We start from the raw sequence: 21,605 nt of genomic DNA on the forward strand, positions 1-21,605 counted from the left end.
GGCCTACACCTTGTCTGAGTTATTGTCTCTCGCAGTGTTGTTTGGGCTGTCATCTGTCAGTTGTGAAGGCTCAGGGCCAGAAGTGGAGTGGCCCACAGAGCCGTACAGTCTTTACCCCGGCTGAGCCCTGGCTTCAGGCCTGCTGCTGCTCATCTTGGAGTGCATCGGGGTAGGCCAGTTCAGAGCCAGGTTAGTTCCAGTTAAGGGCCAGGTTAGTTCCAGTTCAGGGCCAGATCAGTTCCAGTTCAGGGCCAGATCAGAGCCATATCAGGGCTAGGTTAGTTCCAGTTCAGGGCCAGATCTGGGGACCAAGTTAGTTCCAGTTTAGTTCCAGATCAGGGCCAGATCAGTCAGCAGTTCTCAACCTTGTTTCTGTAAGGGCTTAATGTGTGTCTCCCTCCATTTCTCTCTTTCTTTGTGCTCCTTTCCTCATATCACTTAATTCTCTCCTATATTCACACATTCCTTCCCTTCTCTCTCTCTTTCTCTTTCTTTCTTTCTCTTCTCTCCATTTCCTCCTCTCTCCTCCCCCTCACATTCCTTCCTCTTTGTCTCTCTCGCTCTCTCTCTCTCTCCTCCATCATCATTCTCTCTGTCCCCTTCTTTGCCCTCACACTCTCCTCCTTTCATCACCCATGTCCTCCATCATCCCTCTCTCCCATCACTCCTCTCCCACTCTCTCTTTCACACATCTCTCCCTCCCTCTCTCTCATGTTGTGTTGTCATCTCTCTCTCCTTTATCTCTCTCTCTTTCTCTCTCATCTCTCCTGTGTCTGTATTATCCATCTCAACCCTCCCCCACCTACCTCCCTTCCCCCCATGACTCACACTCTCCCTTTTACCCTTCTCCCTCTCCCCCACTCAACCCTCTCTCTCTCTTTCACACATATATTTCTTCTCTTTTTTCCCTCATCTACTCCTGTCATCTCTTCCCTCCCCCTTCTCTTCTCTTCTTCTCTATTCTCTTCTGTCTGTATCCCATCTTTCTTCTCTTTTTTGTCTCTTTCTTCCCTCCTCTTCTTCTGTTCTTACTTCACCCACGTGCCTCTTGGACACCCCCATTATGTTCTATGCACACCGTCTCTCTTTCACACATCCTTTCTTTCTATCTCTCCTGTGTGATCTCACTCACTCACCCCATTCCCACGTCACCCCTCTCTGGCTGGCTGCCATGCATCCTTCCCTTCTCTCTTATCACCCTGCTTTCCAACCATCCATCTTCTCATCACACCCTGGTCACTCTCTCTCTGTTTCTTCTCCTCCTTTCTCCTCTTATTTTCTCCTCCTCTACTGTGGTCCTCTGTGTCCCCCTCCTCTCTTCTCCTCTCTCATATCCCCTCCTCTCCTCTTCCCTCTTCTCCTCATCCCCCCCTCCCCTTCCTCCTTCTCTCCTCTCCTCCTCTGATCTCCTCTCTTCTCCCACCTCCCGGTCAGGTTCTACTGGGACTTCACCATGCTGCTGTTCATGGTGGGCAACCTGATCATCATCCCCGTGGGCATCACCTTCTTCAAGGACGAGACCACCACGCCCTGGATCATCTTCAATGTGGTCTCTGACACCTTCTTCCTCATGGACCTGGTGCTCAACTTCCGCACCGGCATCATCATGGAGGACAACTCCGACATCATCCTGGACCCCAAGACCATCAAGATGCGCTACCTGAAGACCTGGTTCATTGTGGACTTTGTCTCGTCCATCCCTGTGGATTATATCTTCCTCATCGTGGAGAAGGGCATCGACTCCGAGGTGTACAAGACAGCACGCGCCCTCCGCATCGTCCGCTTCACCAAGATCCTCAGCCTGCTGCGTCTGCTGCGCCTGTCCCGCCTCATACGCTACATCCACCAGTGGGAGGAGGTGAGACATCTGTGTGTGTGTGTGCGTGTGTGTGTGTGTGTGTGTGCGTGTGTGTGTACTGCACCTGCTGCACCTGTCCTGGCTCATATGCTACATCCACCAGTGGGAGGAGGTGAGACAAGTGTGTGTGTGTGTGTGTGTGTGTGTGTGTGTGTGTGTGCGCGCGCGCGTGTGCTTGCGTGTGTTTATATGTGTGTGTTACGTTGCACTTCACCTGCTCAAGCTTCCCAGACTCATGTGCAACACAGATCCTTGGGACGTTGTGGGAGATGTGTGTGTGCGCTTGTGATTGTGTGTAAGAAGAGAGATAGGAGAGAGAGAATCGAAAAAGTAATAATGTGTGTGTGTGTGTGTGTGTGTGTGTGTGTGTGTGTGTATGCTCTGTACAGAAATTAGCACCCCCTAGATATCTGGGAAAAGCCCCCCCTCACTCTACTATACAGTGCATCCTGGGGCTACAGTCAGGTTATTAGAAAACGACTAAAGAAATAATAATATGCGTGTGTGTGTGCGTGTGTCTGTGTGTGTTACAGTGCATCTTGGGGCTACAGTCAGGTTGTTGGAAGAGGACGAGAGACGTGGATCATTAAAAGTCTGGATTGTTACTGTTATAGATGAGATGAGTGTTCAGTTTGGCCCCTGATGAAAAGCTCTTGCTTTCAGAAGCCTCTCCCCCATACACTCTAAGTCTACTGATGAGCACCCATGGGGAGCAGCCTGCCTTTGTTTTGGTGTTAGGTCCAGGGTAAAGCTGCCTGTGATCATGAAGAGCTATAATTCTCTTGATGCTTGTTAGAACATTTGGGCTCTCACCGGAACTTTTCCCAGTGGTTCTAAATATCTTTCTTTAGACCCAAATAAGGCTGCTATCCCTCAGAACTTGTCTTTTAAGTGCACTTAGGGATATTTGGCACTAATAAGCCTCATGCATAAAGAAAATCGGTGTAAAATGAGGAGTGTAGATGCAGTTTGAGTTTTACGAGGAGATCTAGCACGTTCTCTGGAGGCTGATCGTGTAAGAGAGTGAGCTCAGGGCAGGCGTAGGGTCTAGTACTGGTCTCTCACACAGCTGCCAGGGTTGTCATAATTGCCCCACAGACTCCTATCCCTCAGCCAGTCAGTCAGTGCGGGTATGGACTGAGTGTTTGGCATGGGCTCAGCGTTTGCTTTGTGTGGAGGTGGATCACTAAAGGATTATGGGCCATATGCTTGTTGTACCTTTGTGTTGTTTTTCAGCCCACACATTTGCTAATAGAGCGGCAGGGGATGATGAGCTCAGGCAGGACACAAACACAACTCCAAGACTCCTATGCCAACAGCTGTCTAATCAGAGCCAGTCCGGATCACAATCAGACCAGAGCCAGATCAGAGCAGCATTAGAGCCATATCAGAGCCAGATCAGAGCCAGATAAGGGCCCCGTGAGAGGCTCCATGCAAGAGGCCGCTAAAATGTGTGTGTGAGAGTGTAGTATAGGTGTACTAGTATGTGTGTGTAGTATTGTGTAGCAAACTGAGAGGAACCCTGACACAGCTGGCTTGAGTCTGGCCCAGACCCGGTCCACATCTCCGGCTCAGCTTGGCTGCCGTCTGACTCAGTGCTGTTTGCCCGTCGCTGGTTTTCATTCCCCCCAGTGTTCAAGGCTGCCAGCCCACATCAGCGCCAGCCTCACGTGCATCAGAGCACAGTGGTGGGGTTCAGCACGGAAGCTCAGGGCAACTAGGCATCACAGAGCCTCCAAACAGGACACCTCATGTGCCAGACTACTCTAGAATGTCTCTGCTGTAAGTGCTCTAGAATGGCTCTGCTGTAAGTGCTCTAGAATGGCTCTGCTGTAAGTGTTCTAGAATCCGGAGCCAGAAGGATTTTTGTAAGGGCTCTACTTTAAGTGCTCTAGAATGGCTCTGCTGTAAGTGTTCTAGAATGGCTCTGCTATAAGTGCTCTAGAATGGCTGTGCTGTAAGTGTTCTTGAATGGCTCTGCTGTAAGTGTTCTAGAGTGGCTCTGCTGTGAGTGTTCTAGAATGGCTCTGCTATAAGTGCTCTAGAATGGCTGTGCTGTAAGTGTTCTTGAATGGCTCTGCTGTAAGTGTTCTAGTGCTCTGGCCTAGCCCGTGGTCTGGTCCTGATCTAGCTCTGGTCTGGCCTTGAACTGGTGCTGACCTGGCCCTGGTCTGGTGCGGGTTTAGTGTATACGTGGCTGAGGAAGGCTGTTTCTCTTCCATAATAAGCCCCTGTCTGTGCTCAGTGGCATGAGAGGCTATGTGAGGTGTCAAGGCGGCTCTGTAGTCCCTGCCAGTGATCAGAGCAGCATGTGTGTGAACCTCAATCATCAGCTCAGTCAGTCAGCCTCTAGTCTGATGTATCGACACATCGTCCACACAGTTTGAACAGGTTACGCCTCCTCTTCAGGGTCAGGAGACAGGAGCCTTTTCATGATGGATATCATCCACTACGCACGCAAGCAAGCACGCACACATGCATACATACACACACACACAGACACACACACACACACGCACACGCACACACACACAACACACAACGGACCACTGTCCCATGCCATGTGTCCACACACACAAACACACAACGGATCACTGTCCCATGCCATGTGTCCACCCTGCTTCGAGCGATTCTCCAATAAGCACATACACACACACACACACACACACACACACACACACACATATACAAGATGGATCACTGCATCTGCTGATGGCATCTTCATACTGATGAGAGCAGGACAACAGGGGTGTGACTATCTCACTTCCTGTCACTCAAACACATCCTCTGATTGGACAGGGGCAGTGGATGATTGACAGCTGGGGAGAAGAAGGGGCAGGGGGCCCTTAGAGGGCAAACGGATGATTGGTTGAAAGTAAAGGGGTTGACCCCCGCCAGACATGTGGGCAGGCAGTAGTTTAAGCCCAGACAGATAAACACACACGGGGTCGGGCCTGTCTGTCAGACTGAGAGTGGGGGGTGGGGGGGCAGATAAATGTCCAGGAGGGAGATTCCGTAACGCTGATGCGATTCGCTAGGACAGCGTGTTTGGATTCGGAAAGCTGTCGTGATTGACTCGGCCAAACAAGCGGCCTCGCCAGCTTTTGATTGACTGCTGTCACAAACTGTCACTTTCTGAGGGCAGTTCATATTCTGAACTATTTGGCCAGTACTACACGTTGCTCTGGACTGTGTCAGTAGATTCAAATGTCTTTGTGTGTCCTCTCATCTGCTGAGAGTTGATGTGGTGGCCATGCCCTTTAAAGTGCTCTTAGACCTCTCTTTGTTTCTTTGTTGTGTTTGTCATGGCATGTCCTTGCTATTACTTTATTAATGTATTTATTCTTTAAAAAGGACATATTGACGGTTTAATCTTATTTGTATAGTAGTCCAGATGACTCCATAAAGTCCGCTGCTATCACATGGACATCAGACGCGTCCTCCAGTGGCGGGCGCCCTCCCCCCCACCCGTCCCGAATCTGTTTAGGCGCGCCCGATAAGAGCCCAACCTCGGCACGGCACAAGAACAAACACATTCTTTTCAATTAGGCAGCCAAAGGCAGAGCAGTCATACCAACGCCACCAACAGAGTCAGCCGGAGCCACAGCCATTTAGACCCATCAACGCCTAATAAGTCATAATCAGAGTCATTAGCTATGACTTACTTGATCACCCACAGTATGCTAATGTATTAGAACTCCTAGCTGTGTATAGAAGGTTTACGTTAATCTCTCAGTTCAGTTTGTGCGGGCTGATCAACGGCACATTCACTGTGTCTGGCCGGTTTGCTGGCCAGTGTCCCTGTACCCCCTGCCTTTGCGGCGTGACTCGTTGGACGTATTGTGCTGACTTGAGGAGTTCTGCTCTCGTGATGAAGCCGCTTTGTACCCGACTGGCACGCGCTGGCATGAGCTGGCACGAGCTGGCACGCACTGGCCTTCATTCAGGCCGCAGCATTTTGCACTGACCTTTGTGTAATTGCTTTTTTGAGAACACGACTTATGGGCAAAAGATGAGAGAGAGAGAGAGAGAGAGAGAGAGAAATAAATAGATGAGATTTGCTGCCTCAAAAATCAAGTGAGGTCAGGGTTGAGTGTGGCCGGTCAGCTATGCTTTGTTGATGGATGACCATCCCGGTGGTAAGTGCTGGTGGGGGCACTATTAACAGAAGCTCTGCTTATTACAAAGCTGCGAAAACAGCACAGCAGTGTCTGTCCTTCTGAACAGTGAGAGCTGGATCTCAGTGACAGGATTTATATTTTGTTTGTCTTTTGTGTTCAAAGCACTCCATTTTGATTAGTAACATGACAGGATCCTGCGTGCAACAGCTGTGTGAGTCAGCAGAAGTGATGGCGAGAGATGGTGAGATATGAGAGAATGCCGCCCGCTGTGGTGCGAGCACGTCACCCGAGCAGTGTACAGCTGTGCTGTGTAGAGCGGAGCAGAGCCACTGTCCTTGGTGCTGATCGCCTGCGCATGCTCTCTGTCAGCGCGCCACAGACATGATTTTATTAGTGCCGCTTTTTCCTGAGGACGCCGTGCCTCCACAAACCTAATTTAACCACTCAAGTCACCGCCGGTTTCTGTAACCACGGCAATCCCTGTCATGAACATTAACTCAATTACCTGATGTGGAGGGGCCGTGCTCAATGCAGAAATTACACTAAAGCTGATTTACCTGCAGACTGTGAGGAACACCTGGGTATGATGGGGATGTAGCGAGGAACTCAACTAAAGAGATGGGAATGTCTGATGACACGGCATCACCACTAAACATCTGTTTGGAAACATCTCAGAAACCTCACAAGAATTCGTTTTTTCTTGTCCTTTATTTCTTTATCATGCCCCCCTCTCCTCTCACTGTACCAGTGCAGATCTGGGCGGCTGTAATTGCTCGAACCCTGAGCTAATCCGTTGTCATTATGTTTTCTCAGCTCCACCAGTTCTCCATGTCAATCCAAAGCCCCATTTGCGGCAGGAAAGATTAGCCTAACGGGCGTTTACTTAAGCACGGCGCCCTGCTGCGGCGGCGGACGCTCCGGTCCCAGCCAGCCACCGGCGGCCGGAAGGAAAAGCGGATTAATTAAAGGGGTGAAGAGAGACGAGCGGCCGCGCATGGAACAGAACCGCTGGAGTACATGACAAGCGTGGAACAGTGAGACGGGGCGCCAATGAGGGACAAGCAAATAGCGCTGTCATGGCTGGAGGAGGGAAAGGGAGACAGGAGGGACAGGAAAATGAAGGAGGAGAATATCAAGGACTATTGGAGCATAGAGAGGCACAGGAGGGAGGAGAAGAGAAGAGAAGAACAGGGACTATCAGGGAGAAGTACAGGGACTATCAGGGAGGAGAACAGGGACTATCAGGGAGAAGTACAGGGACTATCAGAGAGGAGAACAGGGACTATCAGCATAGAGAGGCACAGGAGGGAGGAGAAGAGAAGAGAAGAACAGGGACTATCAGGGAGGAGAACAGGGACTATCAGGGAGGAGAACAGGGACTATCAGCATAGAGAGGCACAGGAGGGAGGTACACAAAGATGACACATGCAGTATGGACAGTGTATACAGCTTACAGAGGGGCAGTCACATCACACAGAGGAGGACAGAGGAGACAGCATGGGAGGAGCCATCTGCTGTGAGGTTGGAGAGGAGTGTGGAGGTGGAGAGGAGTGTGGAGGTGGAGGTGGAGAGGAGTGTGGAGGTGGAGAGGAGTTGGGAGGTGGAGGGGAGTGTGGAGGTGGAGAGAAGGGTGGAGAGGAGTGTGAAGAGAGCGACAGAGCCAAGGCCTTCAGTGCACTGCTGCCAGGCTCATTTGATTTATCATTGATGAGCCTGGCAACACACACAAGGATGCTCACACTCTTTTTCTCTCTATCTCTCACACACAGACACATTCAAACACACACACACACACACACACACACACACACACACACACACAGACACACTCAGAGATAACCATGAAATGAAGAGCCAGATCAGAAAGAACAGTCTCCTGAAGCCATTTGCGATTATATGATTATAACATTTTATGAAGGTCTTCTTAGTCAGTTCAAAAGAGCTACAGTAAGGACTGATACTGCAGGGCTAGCTCATCAAGGCCAGTGTTCACCTGCTACGTGTTAGGGATTTGTGACCAGGAAAGCAATCCCTCTGTGTCCCTGTGCACACTTGTACTGTACAGTATGTGTGTACAATGTGTGAAACGTGTGGGCAGCGTGCAGCACTGGTAAGGCCCACTCAGACCTCAGTTGAGTTCTACCAGTCTGCTTCTGATGTGGGCAAAAATACAATCCAGATAGATGCAGTTCAGATCTGGTTTAGACGCAGTTCAGATCTGGTTTAGACGCTGTTCAGATCTGGTTTAGACGCAGTTCAGATCTGGTTCCGATGCGGTCCAGAGTAATCCCCTGTGTGGATGAGGCTCAAGGTCACGCGTGTCGGGTGCATAGTGATAAGAACAGTGCAGCCATTCCATTCTAATGGCTGAATGAATTATGGCATTTTCAGTGACTCACATTAACTTTGCCTGACCCCTGCAAATGTTAAGAGATGAATTATACATGGTGCTGCTGCCAGACTGTAGGCCACTGCCATAGCCTTCCTCCCACTGTCACACCTCAGCCACAGGAGCACAGGCACACCTGCAAGGAGCAGTGTCATTGAGAGGATGTGTCAGTGTGGCCCCTAGCCATGTATGGCCACTGATTTACACGTGTGCATTCTTAATGGATGATGTGGTTGTATGTGCTTGTTGGAGGAGGCTGCCTTCAGCACACACACACACACACACACACATGCACGCTTGACAAGTTCACGCACTAGTTAGAATTTTGTACATACTTAGGGAATTTGTTACAGGGCAGCATGCTTGTTACACCATTACCGGGTATAACACCGTATAATGGTAAACCAGTTCAGATCTGGTTTAGACGCAGTTCAGATCTGGTTTAGACGCAGTTCAGATCTGGTTTAGACGCAGTTCAGATCTGGTTTAGACGCAGTTCAGATCTGGTTTAGACGCAGTTCAGATCTGGTTTAGACGCAGTTCAGATCTGGTTTAGACGCAGTTCAGATCTGGTTTAGACGCAGTTCAGATCTGGTTTAGACGCAGTTCAGATCTGGTTTAGACGCAGTTCAGATCTGGTTTAGACGCAGTTCAGATCTGGTTTAGACGCAGTTCAGATCTGGTTTAGACGCAGTTCAGATCTGGTTTAGACGCAGTTCAGATCTGGTTTAGACGCAGTTCAGATCTGGTTTAGACGCAGTTCAGATCTGGTTTAGACGCAGTTCAGATCTGGTTTAGACGCAGTTCAGATCTGGTTTAGACGCAGTTCAGATCTGGTTTAGACGCAGTTCAGATCTGGTTTAGACGCAGTTCAGATCTGGTTTAGACGCAGTTCAGATCTGGTTTAGACGCAGTTCAGATCTGGTTTAGACGCAGTTCAGATCTGGTTTAGACGCAGTTCAGATCTGGTTTAGACGCAGTTCAGATCTGGTTTAGACGCAGTTCAGATCTGGTTTAGACGCAGTTCAGATCTGGTTTAGACGCAGTTCAGATCTGGTTTAGACGCAGTTCAGATCTGGTTTAGACGCAGTTCAGATCTGGTTTAGACGCAGTTCAGATGTGGTTGTATGCTTGTTGGAGGAGGCTGCCTTAGATGCAGTTCAGATCTGGTTTAGACACAGTTCAGATCAGACGCACACACTCGGTTTGCACGCACGATCTGGTTTCACTTGCATGTCCAGAGTTCACTCATTTGTATGGATGAGACAGCATGCCTTGTTACAGGGCATGCTTGTTACGGGCACATCTGGTAAACCATGCATAATAATTACGTTTTCATTTCAAACATCATGATTATCACTGTTGATTATCTGGTGTGGAAACCGTGTTTAATCCTTCCAGATTCATCCGAGCCTGCTTTTTGACATACAGTAGGCCTGGTACAATGGATAAGAACTGTGCAGCCATTGATTCTGCTGTCTAATTGATGGTTTTAACTCATGATTCGGATTAGGCTACACCTGATTTTAAGAGATGAAAAGGCGGAACTTTTTTTTCAGCCACTGCAAAATGTGCACTGTATCATGTAGCCACCATTTACACGCGGTGCATTCTTAACGGATGATGTGGTTGTATGTGCTTGGCTACACCTGATTTTAAAGGCGGAACTTTTTCACTTTTTTATGTTCACGTCCACATTAAATCCATTCCACTCACGTTATCAGGAGAACACAGTAGCCTAAAGTTTTATTTTGAACGCTTACTTTGGTCTCACTCATTGCATCCAAATAACAGAAATAGCAAACTCCAAGTTATGGTAGGGTAAGTTAAGCTATAAGCACATAGCCAATTAAACATGAAGAAAAAAGTGAACGGGACACTCTTTGAAACTATTTCAGCTTGTGTAGGCCTATCAGTGCTTTCTGAACATATTGAACACACTTTTAGAAATACCGTGATAATACCGAAAACCGTGATAATTTTGGTCAATATAACCGTGAGGTTAAATTTTCATACCGTTACATCCCTAGGCACATGTGGTGGTCCCTGGTACTCATGCATTCATGTTACAGGGCACATATGGTGGTGCCTGGTACTCATGCATTCATGTTACAGGGCACATGTGATGGTGCCTGGTACTCATGCATTCATGTTACAAGGCACATGTGGTGGTGCCTGGTACTCATGCATTCATGTTACAGGGCACATGTGGTGGGGCCTGGTACTCATGCATTCATGGTAAATCACCACAATAGCACCTCAGCTGAAGTATGCATTCGAATTTGCATCACATCCACCCATGCACACACAGACACAGGGTCTGTTTGAAACGGAAGACACCTGCCTGCTGCCTGCCTCCCTACATAGAGAGCTGTCTCACTAGACATGACTTTGGATTAAATGCATCTTTTAATAATGAGCGCAGCACTCAACAATATTTGGTTAACACTACGGTATGACGTAAGCTAGCAGGCTATTAGCAGACGCTATTAATGGTTACAGTGGTTGGACAATAAGTGGACATAACGGAAAAGACCACTGCTGGAGAGTCCCTTGATATGAAAAGAGCTGCTGTACACATGAGCCATTCACATGACCGTCCACACACGTGTGTGTGTGTGTGTGTGTTTGTGTTTGTGTTTGTGTGTGTGTGTGTGTGTGTGTGTGTTTTTGTGTATGTGTGTGTGGGTGTGTTAATGCTGCATAAGAAATGTGGTCTGAGTCAGACGGAGCAGACTAGCATGTTTACTGTAACTGGGGTTGAATAGCCACAGGCCAGGCCTAGCAAGCTAGCAGCTGACTGGGTGGTGTGGATCTCTCCTTCCCTCCCCCTCTCTCTCTCTCTCTTTCTCTCTCTCAGTGTGTGTGTGTGTGTGTGTGTGTGTGTGTGTGTGTGCTTTGGGTCCGTATGCTGTGAACTGTTAGGGGGAGGAGCTGTCACTGACTCTGCCGGTGTTGGTCCTGACACCTAATTACCCTCACACTGCCCCCACACACACACACACACAAATTCAGTGCCCCTACACACATACACACATTCTGTAACCCCCCTACAAACACACACACACACACACACACACACATACACATGTTTGTTGACGTGTATATTTTAGGCTGGTTGGTCATTGCGGTGTGTTTGTTGGTATGTGTGTGTTTTGGACTGGTTTGATGTGTGTGTTTGGGACTGGGAGTGTGTTTGGGAGTGTGTTTGGGTCTGAGAGTGTGTTTGGGACTGGGAGTGTGTTTGGGACTGGGAGTGTGTTTGGGAGTATAAGTAAGTATAAGTGAGTATTTTTGGGATTGTGTTTGGAGAAAGGATTACAATATGGGGTGAGGATGACATGACCATGATCGGAGGAGAGATAAGTATAAGTATAAGTATATATACTCTTTTGATCCCGTGAGGGAAATTTGCATTTATCCCAATCCGTGAATTAGTGAAACACACTCAGCACACAGTGAAGTGAAGCACAAACTAATCCCGACGCAGTGAGCTGCCTGCAGTGAGGGGTTAGGTGCTTTGCTCAAGGGCACTTCAGCCGTTCCTACTGGTCGGGGTTCGAACTGGCAACCCTCCTGTTACAAGTCCGAAGCCCTCAACCAGTAGGCCACAGCTGCCCCAAAATGTGTGTGTTTTAAGATGTGTGTGTGTGTATTGTTGGGATGTGCGTGTTTTGAGATGTGTGTGTGTGTTGTTGGGATGTGAGTGTTTTGAGATGCGTGTGTGTATTCTTGGGATGTGCGTGTTTTGAAATGTGTGTGTGTGTGTGTGTGTTGTTGGGATGTGCGTGTTTTGAGATGCGTGTGTGTATTCTTGGGATGTGCGTGTTTTGAGATGCGTGTGTGTATTGTTGGGATGTGCGTGTTTTGAAATGTGTGTGTATATTGTTGGGATGTGTGTGTTTTGAGATGTGTGTGTATTGTTGAGATGTGTGTGTTTTGAGATGTGGATCCTGAACAGAAAGGACCTGAGAGGCTCAAAGGGGGATGTGTGTAAAGTGTGTGTGTGTGCGTGTGTGTGTGTGTGTGTGTGTGAGTGTGTGTGTGAAGAGGAGAGGTTGAGACAGCTGTGCTATAATGAATTTCTCAGTTTTTCCCCAGCCTGGATGAGCGCTGGGTGATGGTGGCGGTGGTGGTGGTTTGTGTGTGTGTGTGTGTGTGTGTGTGTGGGGGGGTAATTACGTGCGGCTGCACTGATGAGCCATGTAGGAGTGTTACTGCAGACGTAAGGATGATTTATGGCTTAGAGGGGCCAGCGCAACTTCCACTAGTGTGCAGAGTGAAGTGTGTGAACATGCATGTGGGAACGTGTGAGCGTGTGTATGAGAATGTGTGTGTGTGTGTGTTAGTCTGTGTGTGTGTGTGTGTGTGTGTGTGTGTGTGTGTGTAAGTCTGTTTGTGTGTGTGATGTGCATGTGTGTGTACCGGTCAGCTGGGTGCTCTTGTGTAATGCTCCTGTCCTGTATCCAGGCACAGGTCAGTTAATCAGCCAATAGGATGTGGTGGCTCTCTGCTTGCTTGTCCTATCCATTCTCTGGGAACATTCTAGAAGTGTTCCCCTGAGACAGGGCTCAAGGTTAAACGCCTCCAGTGACAGATCCCCTTACACACACTCACAGCCTCTCTATAGGCCAACATGGGCACACATGAACAACCTACACCACTTTACATTGGGTTATCTTATAGAAAGGATAAACATTGTGTGAAGGGTAAACGTGTGTGTGTGTATGTATGTGTGTGGGTGGGTGTGTGGATATGTGTGGGTGGGTGGCAGTGAAACTGCTGACCTTGGTGCTGTAAGCTCTCAGGTACACTGCAGGAAGGCAAGTCATTTGTAGCTAAAGATGCTTACCACATTCAGTGGACACTTTGAGCACAATTGAATGTGTGTGTGTGTGTGTGTGTGTGTATGGGTGGATGACAGGATGTGTTTCCTGACTCCTATCCCAGAATGCGTAATTGCGTATGCATACAGTATGCATATGCAGTATATGGCTGACTGGGGCCTGCTGCATCAGGGCTAGATGAGGACCAGGTCCTGTCAGACGCCAGATGCTGTTTGGACAGTGGGCTTCAGCGAGGTGGTCAGTAGACAGTGGGCTTCAGCGAGGCGGTCAGTAGAGTCCATCTCCATACCTGTATCTGGAGCCGATTCCTCAGAGCATGACCACTGACCTTGCCTGCCTTCCCCTGTTTCCATGGCAAACACATCCCTGTGACCTTTGCCTTTTGACCTTCAGCCTGAGACAGAGACCTTTGTTCAGTGGAGTGTCAGTGAGGGATTGTGAACTGCTGAAAGGGTACATCAAGGGTTTTAAAATGTCAGAGTTTGCCAGGCCTTTGGCAGTTCTCTAAATAAGAGTCTTTGGAGATCTGTCATAAAATAAACTCTCCCGGCTCACTGTAGTGCTCTGTGGAGGATTGCAATGGGTTGATGGGTAATGTAGTTCATATGCTAATATTTTGTAGTTGTTTAAAGCAACACTATTCAACAGTTTGCCACTTTTTGAGGTATGTTTTTATCAGTCAGTCTTTGTATCATCTTCAAATTAGTTTTGATGGCATAAGGTCATTTGAAGGGCAGAGAAGCATATGTGCTGTTTCCACCAGCCATCCAGGATGTGCATTGTGCAGTTATGTGTTCCACATAGGAGCAACCGCATCCACATGTTCCACATAGGAACACGTAACACAAATAAAGGAGAACTTTTTACAGCTAGACATTGCTGACAATCACCAAAAGACACAAGTTAGCATGTTAGCAAGCTTCTGGCAGTGCCAGCAAGTCTCTGGGTGCTGTTTACAAAGTTCTGCATGCCTTTCATTGTTAGCTTGCTAGTCACTTGTGGCATAGTTTTGCATAGCTGTGATGGGAAGTCAGTCGGACAGGACTGTATTACATCTTGCAGGTGTTCTGCAATACATGGACCAAACTGACACCAGGGCGGAGCTGAATATGATTAACATGTGTTTAATAAATGAATGTGATTCTCTCCGCGGGAGACCTCGCTAGCCATCAGACAGAGACGTCTGCACAGGCTACTTAGGGTCTGTACTGCTACGCTACGCCATCTGCATCCGTCCAGACAGGCAGCCTGCAGCGCCACCTGCAGGAGGCAGAGGACAGCAGCGTGTAATTCATTGTTACTGATTAAATATGTATGATTATTTCACTCAGACAATATGGTCATCTGAGAAATGAAGACACCACATAGATCACATTTTGATTTGTGTGTTGTGCTTTTAAGAGACATATTTCTTCATACTGACCTCATGACATCCTCTAGTATAACCTGAAATGACCCTCCCTCACTCCCTCTCTCCCTCCCTCCCTCCCCCTCTCTCTGTCTGTGCTCCTGTTGCCATGGCAGATCTTCCACATGACCTATGACCTGGCCAGTGCAGTCATGCGCATCTTCAACCTCATCGCCATGATGCTGCTGCTCTGCCACTGGGACGGATGCCTGCAGTTCCTGGTGCCCATGCTGCAGGACTTCCCCTCCGACTGCTGGGTCTCCCTCAACAAGATGGTGGTACGCACGCACGCACGCACGCACGCACACATGCTGCAGGACTTCCCCTCCGACTGCTGGATCTCCCTCAACAGAATGGTGGTACACACACACACACACACATGCATTCCCCCACACAGAGACACTCCCACCCACAGATGCCTAGATTGATCTGATTGGTCCTATCATTTTCTCTCTCCCCTTAGCTGTTCTATTTTGCACTGTCTCTTCATCACTGGCCTGTCCTGCTATATGTTTAGATTATTTGTGTGTGTGTGTGTGTGTGTGTGTGTTGCTTATCTGCCATGGGCTTTCATGTGTCATTTAAACTGGGGGCTCTGATTAAAGGATTTGTTTTATATTCATGAGTTGTCAGTCAAACACACACACAAACACACACACACACACAGACACAGTCATATAAAAGATTGTAAGAACACATGCACCATAGAGGAACAGATGCATAATACAATCAAACACACACACACACACACACACCTACATACAGACACATACACACACACACACATACACACACCTCACACACTTCTCACCATTTCAATGAACATGATTTTAGAGGGGAAACACAGTTTACAAACATTAAAAAACATCTCTCTCACCCTCTCTCGCTTATCTTCCTGTGTGAGTGTGTGTGTGTGTGTGTGTGTGTGTGTGTGTCTGACTGTTTAACACATGCAGTTAAACTCCCATGACAGTTAATGTATTCGGTGAGTTAATGGGTCTGGGAGCGAAGCTCCTGAGGATCATGTATAAGTGGGGACATAGATGACTCACAGCAGACACACATATACCCCCCCACACACACACACACACACACACACACACACACACACACACACACACACAAACAGTTGTCCGTGCTGGCTCCTGGTGTTGGTGTAATTGTTGCCATTGAATGCTCTGTCATTAGCCTCATTGATAATCAGCATGTGAGTTCCTCCCGCCCCCTCCCACCCCCAACAGCCAATGAGATCGCTAATCAGGGCATTGCTCTCTAATTGCTCTGATTGCTGTCATGCTTGTTGTTGCTGTTGCTATGTATGTACACACACACACACACACACACACACACACACACACATCCTCAGACACTACACAGTTTTAATGTTCAGTTTAAAGACACACACACACACACACACACACACAGGGATCGCACACACAGTTTTTGTCCTCTTACCAGTTTTTGGTCTCTCTTTCTGTCTCTCTCTCTCTCTGTCTTTTTCTGACTTTTACTTGTTCTTTCATTATGTTCCTTTCTTCCTCCCCCTTATCACTGATCCTCTCTTTCACTTTCTCTCCCTGTCTCTCTCCATCTCTCTATCCATTAGTTTCTGTTTCTCTCTCCATCTCTCTCTCTCTCTCTCTTTCTCTTTCTCTCTTCAACTCTTCATCTCTCTTCAACTCTTCATCTCTCTTATAGATAAGCACAACTCATATTGCAGAGGGAGACAGCAGCCACCAAAGATGAAAGGGTAGAGAGGGGAGAGGGGAGCTGTGTTTTGCCTGTGTGTGTGTGTGTGTGTGTGTCTGTGTGTCTGTGTGTCTATGTGTGGGGACAACACAGCTGTCTGCTTTGTTCCTATCACAACCACAGATAAAAAGCAGGAATCAGACGCTGTTTAAAAGGAGCCCCACCCCCCTCTCTCTCTCTGTGTGTCTGCCTCTATCCCCCATCAAACACACAGCAATACTCCCACTTTCAGGCACCCCAACAAACACACACACACACACGAACACACACATAAACAAACACAAACACATACACAGACTGACACCCTCCCCCACACACATATACACACACACACACACACACATACACATACACACTCACATGCCGCAAACTTTGCGTCCTTGTTTGCGATTGAGAGTTCATACTCCCTTTTCTAGAAACACCAAATCCAAGAATGATGGAGCAAACTACCAAGGTTGCGACGCAAGTTAGCAAACAACGCTTTCTAGAAATGAGCCCCTGAGCGTCATCTCACATTCCCTTTAAAGGGAACAATATAATTTGCAATATAATCTAACATTAACCCACTATAGACGATGCTGCTCTTCTGTCAGATAAGCTCTCCTCTCCCGTGCTGATTCTGGGGCATTTGGGTTAAATGCCATCAGCATGCAGTTCAACATCACGTCTCCTTAAGTCCTCTAATATTTCCTAATTTATGTCATCAACACATCCATTATGCGTGGAAATGTGTAGCCTATGCTAGATTTATGCCTATTTTTTCACATCTTAATGGACACCATAATGATTTCTTTTGTGTGGTAATATTTTTCCTTGTAATTATGTATGGTTTGCAGAAATGGGAACTACTGCGTCTGTATAGATGAGAGGAGCAATGAATCACACGCTACATTATGGCCAAGCAAGTGCGCCTGCAGGTGTAGCCTACTATGGCCGTACCTTAGGTCAAGGTACCCCGTACCTTGACCTAACTTTCCAACTCTGCACAGTAACCCATTCACTGCATGACAGTAGGTTATTTACAATATTATCTGTAAAGTAAAGAGTTTGTAAACACATTATCATCAATTTAATGCATGCACAACTTTTGTTTGAACAGGAGAGAGAATAACAATGCACGGACGCAGCAACTACAGAAAAGGCTACTTGCTGCTTTATTTTACTATCTATGGTTGCTAATTATCAGCACATAATAAGCTGATTTAAGGCAATTCACTAACTCAAGACTTCAAGGCCATCATGGATAAAAAATGTTTTTTGAAAACAACAAATGGGAAAACAAAGCAAAGCTAGGAGTTATTTCAGATGGGCAACAATAAGGTAGGCTAGGCAAAATTGTGGTGCTTGTCAAGCTTTAGGTAACTTTAGCCTTTATATGGCTGTATAAAGTTGTCCAAATTAATTTGTCATAATTAGGCGTTGTAAAGATATTGCATGTGGATGTTGTTTTATATAGGCTACTTTTTAGGTGACCAATGCACAAACAAAACCGGGAAACGGACAAATATCAAGGCTTGATAGGGGCCTCAGTCTATGTTTGTGTCTCAGTCTATATCTAAGTCTAAGTCTGAGTCTGAGTCTGTGTGTGTGTGTGTGTGTGTGTATTTTTTAATCAGAAGGTGTCTGGCTGAGTTGCTGCCTGCCTTGGCTGACAGGTGGAGCTGAGTTGGAGCCGGACTAAATCTCCTCCTGTCCACACACATTTCCCCTGGTCACACACACACACACACACACACACACACACACACTCTATTCACACTCTTGCGGAAACAGTCTAGCGCTGGCCCTGATCTGGCTAATGTGCTCTTGATGCAGACTTCCAGTCCTGGGGGTCGTTTCTAGAAAAATTAGCAACGACGTTGCTCAACCACCATGGTACGACGCAACTTGCGACCAAACAACGACATTGTTACACCTGTTTCCAGAAAGCATCGTACCTGTGTCGCAATTCGCTACCTCCGACGTTCCAACAACGTTGTTGATGATGCAGCAATACATATCATTGGTGGAAACAGTGGCAACGTGTAATACCCCACCCCCTAGAAATTCTCTGCCACAGCCTATGTTGACATGTTTCTAATTTAAACCGAGTGATTAACGCATAGGCAAAAACCTAAACCTATCGCAACAGGGTTCCCACGGATCCTTAAAAAGTCTTAAATACAACTTTCGGTCTTAAATTGTCTGGAATGTCTTGAATTTTCGAAAAGGAGGTATTAAATTTGTGTAGGCTATTGGACCGCCAGCGAGTGCGAGAGAGCGAGTGAAATGTCTCCAGTCGGTTTTGTGTATTTTTTAAACACAACTGTATAAGTGACTATAAGGGCTTCTACATACTCGGACGCACCGACCCGGTAGCTTAACACCGTGGCGATCAAAATGGCGTAGATCTTTGCTGGCGCCAGGATTTTAGCCAGGTAGCGCGAGGTAGCGCACCACTCATTTTTTTTCAGACGAGCGCGACAAAGCGGAAACAGGAAAATGGACTAGTTCGAGGGCAAGCGAGAGTTGCAGTGTTTTGTTACAGTCATTGAATTTTTTAATAGTTTGCTGGATAAGTTAACAAAGTTACCAGCGAGAGTTGCAACACATGGAATTAAGAGGAAAGAATAGAAACGATTTATTTTCAAACAAAGGATATCTATTAAGGCCTGAACAAAATCTCTTTCCACTTCAGGAAATTACAAAAACTCAGCCAGCTGCTAGCTAGCTAGCCAGCTAACTAAACTGTTTAAATTATTAAAATTTCTCTCGGGATGACTAAAGTATCTATCTATATCCATCTATCTATCTACCTGTGCGCACACCTTGGAAACTAGATGATAATGATGGTGGTAGTTGTGAATAGTAGCAACCAAAGTCTGTAGTTAGCGTTAATCTTTTCACAACAGCGACACCTCTGTTCAGGAGAATATTGCAACTAGTGTCGTGACCACGACGCGCGAGTATAAATGGTTGCGGCGCTTCTGTGACGTCACATTGTCGCGCTACCGGTCGGGTGCGTTGAGTATGTGGAACGTTTAAGGCTACTGGAGGAAGTGTAGTGGTTGCAGAGTGAAGATGTTTTTTCACGGGTGTAATTAAAGGTGTGAAAACGGTTAGAATATGTAAAAATATGCCTGACTTTTCATGGTGTAGCCGAGGCCTAAGAGATAATCAGGTAGCCGTGAGCGGTAGAGTGAGAGGGAGAAAGTTAGCGATAGTGTGCCAGGGGGTCGTTTCTAGAAAAGTTAGCAACTACGTTGCTCAACCACCATGGTACGACGCAACTTGCGACCAAACAACGACACTGTTACACCTGTTTCCAGAAAGCATCATACCTGTGTCGCAATTCGCTACCTCCGACGTTCGAACATCGTAGTAGACCTCTCCAGAATAAGTCCCGCCTCCGTAACTTCCGTATCCATCCAACTTCCGGGCGTCGATTGTCTATGGGAAATAACATAGCGTTTCGAAATATCATACCGGTAAAACATCTGTAGGTAGCGAAGTAGAAAAAGCTGGTGGGCAGATTGGCCTACACACTTCTGCCATCTAGTTTCCACTGGATTTTTTGATTGTCGGTGTACTTAAACGGCACCATCGACAATCAAAAAATCCAGTGGAAACTAGATGGCAGAAGTGTGTAGGCCAATCTGCCCAGCAGCTTTTTCTACTTTGTCACCTACAGAGTTTGACAGGTACGATCTTTCAAAACGCCATGTTATTTCCCATAGACATTTGACGACCGAAGGTTGGATGGATACGGAAGTTAGGAGGCGGGACTTATTCTGGAGAGGTCTATTCCAACAACGTTGTTGATGCAGCGATACATATCATTGGTGGAAACAGTGGCAACGTTTAATACCCCACCCCCTAAAAATGTTCTGTCACGGCCTATGTCGACATTTTTCTAATCTAAACCGAGTGAGTAATGCTGCCATTGTCATTGCCATCAGCCAAAACCTAAACCTATTGCAAGCATATAAAACAGTTAACTGAAGCAGACCAATATGAGTCATTATTTGTGTTAAATATCTATGTTGGAAAAAATATATAGCCTGGACAAATGTCTGGGTATCCCATAGTTTATCAACTGTCCCGTGGCACAGTGATGTGGAGAGAGGCTAGCTTAAAGATAATGTTCCTATGTCAATAATGAATTTCAGACAAAACACATTTGGTTAGCCTATTGTAGTAGGGTAACTTTAGATGATAGGTTGGTTGTCAACAGGTTTTTATAATGCTATATTTTTCAAACTTGATTGCGTTATCTTATGTTAGCTAGTCAGCTTATTCACATACATTGTGTTAACGTTATGCTATGAGGGGGAACACAAACTTTATCTTGATAAAATACATTTCATTCAGAATGGTAACTCATGGGTTTGTGATTAACGCTTTTCAGGCGAAAAGCAAATGAATGTGATTATTGTCTTTAAACCTGATATAGATTAGCTTGCTAGATAGCGAGTTCTATGGCGTGAACTGAACCGTGGGCTGAACATGACATGAAGTAGGCTAGTGTCCACGACTCGTGAACGAGGGGATTTCAGGTGTGAATTTCAGGGGAAGCCGTAGGAGCAAAACCTAGACTATTATAAGTTATTGTTGTTGTTACTGGTGCGTGGCTCTCGTGTCCCTTGCCAACCCAGTCCTGTACCACTATCACTGTTCCAAATGGGACAGTGGCACAAGCGGTAGGCTAGTGTGGCACGAGCGTGGTCGTGGGACAGTGTAGCCTACAGTAGGAGTTTTTGCTCCAACTGATGATCGATTTCAGGTTTCAGTTCATTTAGTTTTCAGTAATTTTACATTTCGTGTTGGTGTTCTTGGTGTAATAATTTCGATTGCTTTGTCTGCCAAGTAATTTGTCAAATACATAGCGAAGTTTGCATGGAAGAGACTGACGTGACGAGGGCATTGCCTTTCATTGGGTCAGTGATCTTTGTCTTTTTTTGGATAACTGAAAAGTGTAGTCAGGTTGAGTCACTCTGAAAGTGATCCCCAACAAAATCATTCTTCATGTTGTTATTGTTATAGTTTTTGTGTGGACTTGTGGCACCCCCAACCAGCCTTGCAAATGGTTGGCTTTGTATAGGCTATGTAAAACTCTTGTTGGCCTCTTGCTGGAGATGGCCTCTTTTAGGTTTCTGCTAATTACTTAATGTGTTGTCCCAAGTATACACTGAGTGGTACCTGCTCTGTTCTCTCCCTCCATTCTCGACTGTGCCTGTTCTGCTTAGCCAGGAAC

General features: G+C 46.9%; 1 protein-coding gene across 1 annotated transcript in view; it reads left to right on the plus strand.

Moving 5' to 3' along the window:
* The window catches only part of LOC125293626 (potassium/sodium hyperpolarization-activated cyclic nucleotide-gated channel 2-like), a 73,359-nt gene that overhangs the window by 4,960 nt on the left and 46,794 nt on the right, over window positions 1-21,605 (plus strand). Inside the window, exons 3-4 of the mRNA XM_048241648.1 lie at window positions 1,435-1,858; window positions 14,740-14,901. Of these exons, the coding sequence (XP_048097605.1) occupies window positions 1,435-1,858; window positions 14,740-14,901 (586 nt within the window). The remainder of the gene's footprint in view (window positions 1-1,434; window positions 1,859-14,739; window positions 14,902-21,605) is intronic.

Source organism: Alosa alosa, chromosome 1, assembly GCF_017589495.1.
Source record: "Alosa alosa isolate M-15738 ecotype Scorff River chromosome 1, AALO_Geno_1.1, whole genome shotgun sequence".
NCBI classification, from domain to species: Eukaryota; Metazoa; Chordata; class Actinopteri; order Clupeiformes; family Clupeidae; genus Alosa; species Alosa alosa.